The sequence below is a fragment of the Paracoccidioides brasiliensis genome (assembly GCF_000150735.1).
Source record: "Paracoccidioides brasiliensis Pb18 unplaced genomic scaffold supercont2.21, whole genome shotgun sequence".
NCBI classification, from domain to species: domain Eukaryota; kingdom Fungi; phylum Ascomycota; class Eurotiomycetes; order Onygenales; family Ajellomycetaceae; genus Paracoccidioides; species Paracoccidioides brasiliensis.
Genome location: NW_011371378.1, coordinates 58,680 through 61,185, shown reverse-complemented (window position 1 = coordinate 61,185; position 2,506 = coordinate 58,680). Strand labels below are relative to the sequence as shown.

General features: G+C 44.9%; 1 protein-coding gene across 1 annotated transcript; it reads right to left on the bottom strand.

Annotated features, from left to right (window-relative positions):
- Nucleotides 1-406: 406 nt before the first annotated feature.
- Nucleotides 407-2,253, bottom strand: PADG_12489 (uncharacterized protein; the record flags this gene model as incomplete). Its single annotated transcript, XM_010765588.1, has 4 exons — nucleotides 407-655; nucleotides 770-1,071; nucleotides 1,147-1,361; nucleotides 1,577-2,253. The coding sequence occupies 4 exons, from the start codon at nucleotides 2,251-2,253 to the stop codon at nucleotides 407-409; spliced, it is 1,443 nt and encodes a 480-aa protein (XP_010763890.1).
- Nucleotides 2,254-2,506: the final 253 nt, after the last annotated feature.

The window sequence follows — 2,506 nt, the reverse complement described above, 5'->3', positions numbered from 1 at the left end:
ACTCTAGGTATTTTGTCCTCTGAACTGCAAACTCACATTTCTGGATGCTGGCTTGCAAACCTGCTGTCTTTAGTCAGTCTAGCACTGAGTTTACCTGCTGCTTGTGCTCCTCCAGATTCTTGCTATAGATTAGAAGATCATCCATGAATGCTGTCATAAACTTGTCCAGATAGTCAAAGAAGATACTGTTAACAAATCATTGAAAGCAGGCAGGGGTGTTTGTAAGGCCAAAGGGGACCACCTGATATTTATAGGTCCTGTAGCGGGTTCTAAAGGTGGTCAGGTCCTCAGACTCAGGGTCCATTCAGATGTGATGGAACCTCTGCTGAATGTCCAACTTTGTAAAGTATTTCACTTCATTGAGTTGGTCCATCAGCTCATCTATCAGAGGCAAGGGATACTGATCTCATTTGATTATAGCATTCAGCTTGTGAAAGTCAACACAGAATTGTAGCTTCTTCCCACTACAGGCAATCAGGATTGAGGAGGCGTAGGGGGCTGAACTTGGGGTGATGAAACCCTTTGCTAGGTTGGCTTCAAGGTAGGTCTTCACTGCCTCTAGTTCCTCTAGATTCATCTTATATAGAGGCGCATGTCCAATGCCCTGGGTGAGGTCAACATCAGGCTGAAGCTCTATTTTAAAATCAACATTCTTCTGTAGGGGGGGCAGTTCATCTGATGCTTTCTTTGAGAAGCAGTTCTTCTGGTCTTTCAATCATTCTGATAAGTTGCTGATCAGCTTCTCATCAGACTCATCCTCAGCTCTCACTAAACCCTGCTTCTCCTCAAGCTGTTTATCAATTTCATACAGACTGGTTATGAAGACTGTTGACTTCTTGTTCTTCATATAATCATGGAAGGAAGCAGCCTCAATGAAGTTCATATCCATCATCTGTGGTGCTGTCTCCTCCCAGGTCAGCCCCTGCCTCATCTCAGGCATCATGACTGAGCTGGTCCCTTTCAATCTGTGGAGCTGAGCCTGATGCTCCTGTCTGATCTCCTCATCCAGCTTGATCTCTCTTTGTTCCACATCTGCCTGATGCTCAGGCTTGGGGTCTGGACACTTCAGTACTGATCAGGGTACTATCTTCAACATCAGCTCTGCCATCTGTTCAGGGATAGACTGTTCACTCAGCCAAATCAGACATTGGTTTTTAACATCAAGCCATATATCCTGTGCTGCCAACCACTTCTGTCCCAGGATGACAGGGTGCTGGCCTAGGTCTGTTACCAGCAGAGGGACATTCTGAAATCTCCGGCCATCCACCCAGAGGTTTAGGGTCAATGTGTGGTCTATCACCCTGCCGGGGGCACCATTGTATCCCTTCATGCGGCATTTGAATGGGAGTTCTTGAAACTTCCTATCAAAGAATCTTGCCAATTCTATGGCATATCAGGTATCAATAAAATTCACATCATTTGCTTCAGTATCAGCAAGAGAATTTGTAGAAGTAGCAATTCCATTGTAGGCTAATTTGATTAGTACATTAAAGCTTTTCCCCCCAATCAAGTCCTTCATCTCAAACCTCTCACAGACTGTTGAACTACCTGAGGTGAAGTCTTCTCTCAGACTCACTCTTTTCCTGAATCTGCTGAAGACTCAGAGGCATCATTCTCTGTGAGCTCAGCAATCATCTGCTGGAACTTCTGCTTTGCAGGGCAGTTTCTGGCAATGTGGCCTTTTTCCTTACAGTAGTAGCACTGAATATCTGAATGAGAGCTCAAGGCCTCCTTCACAGTAGAGGATTTTGTTGTAGAGATGCTGAGGGGTGTTTGACTGTTGACAGTCCACAGAGTGTTCTGTTTGAAGATATTAGACCCATTTCCCCATGAGCTCTTTGATTTCTGGGTGGCATTGATTGTCTGAAGGGTGTGAGCTGTCTGCACACAGATTTTCTGAAACTCAGCATATGTATCAGTGATCACATTGGCTACTGCTACCATCTTCTGAAGGTCAAAGGACAGCTTGTCATTGAAGTCTGTCTTGTAGTCCCCTCTGGCAATCTTGACCTCCCCTGCCAGATGTAAAAATTTTGTGACAAATTCATGATAATTATCCTCATTGCACATAATCAGCTTGTGATAATCACCCTTGGCATTTTGCAGCTTGTTAGCATCCTCATATATTGACTTGAGGTGCTCAAACATCTCTTCTGCAGTTTGATATTGCTCAGGGTGGTTCTCTTTCATACAGAGTGCAATGTGATGTGCTGTGTCCCCATCAGTCCAGTTTTCAATGTATGCTATTCTCATGTGTTCAGTAGGGTAGTGGTCAGCATTCTCTCAGAGCTTGTTCTTCATCTGGGAGAGCCAGTGTTCAAATTTCAGCTCCTTGCTGTCAGTGAGGTGTTTCAGATCATCAATCTTGACAGACCTCCTGGCAGTCTCAGAGGGGGTGACACCTCAACTTGCTGCTTGATTGCTGACTGTCATGTGGACCAGAGTGTGACTAAGTTCATCACATTCAGCAATTAGCTCATCAATCTGGCTTTGCTTGACAGCAGTC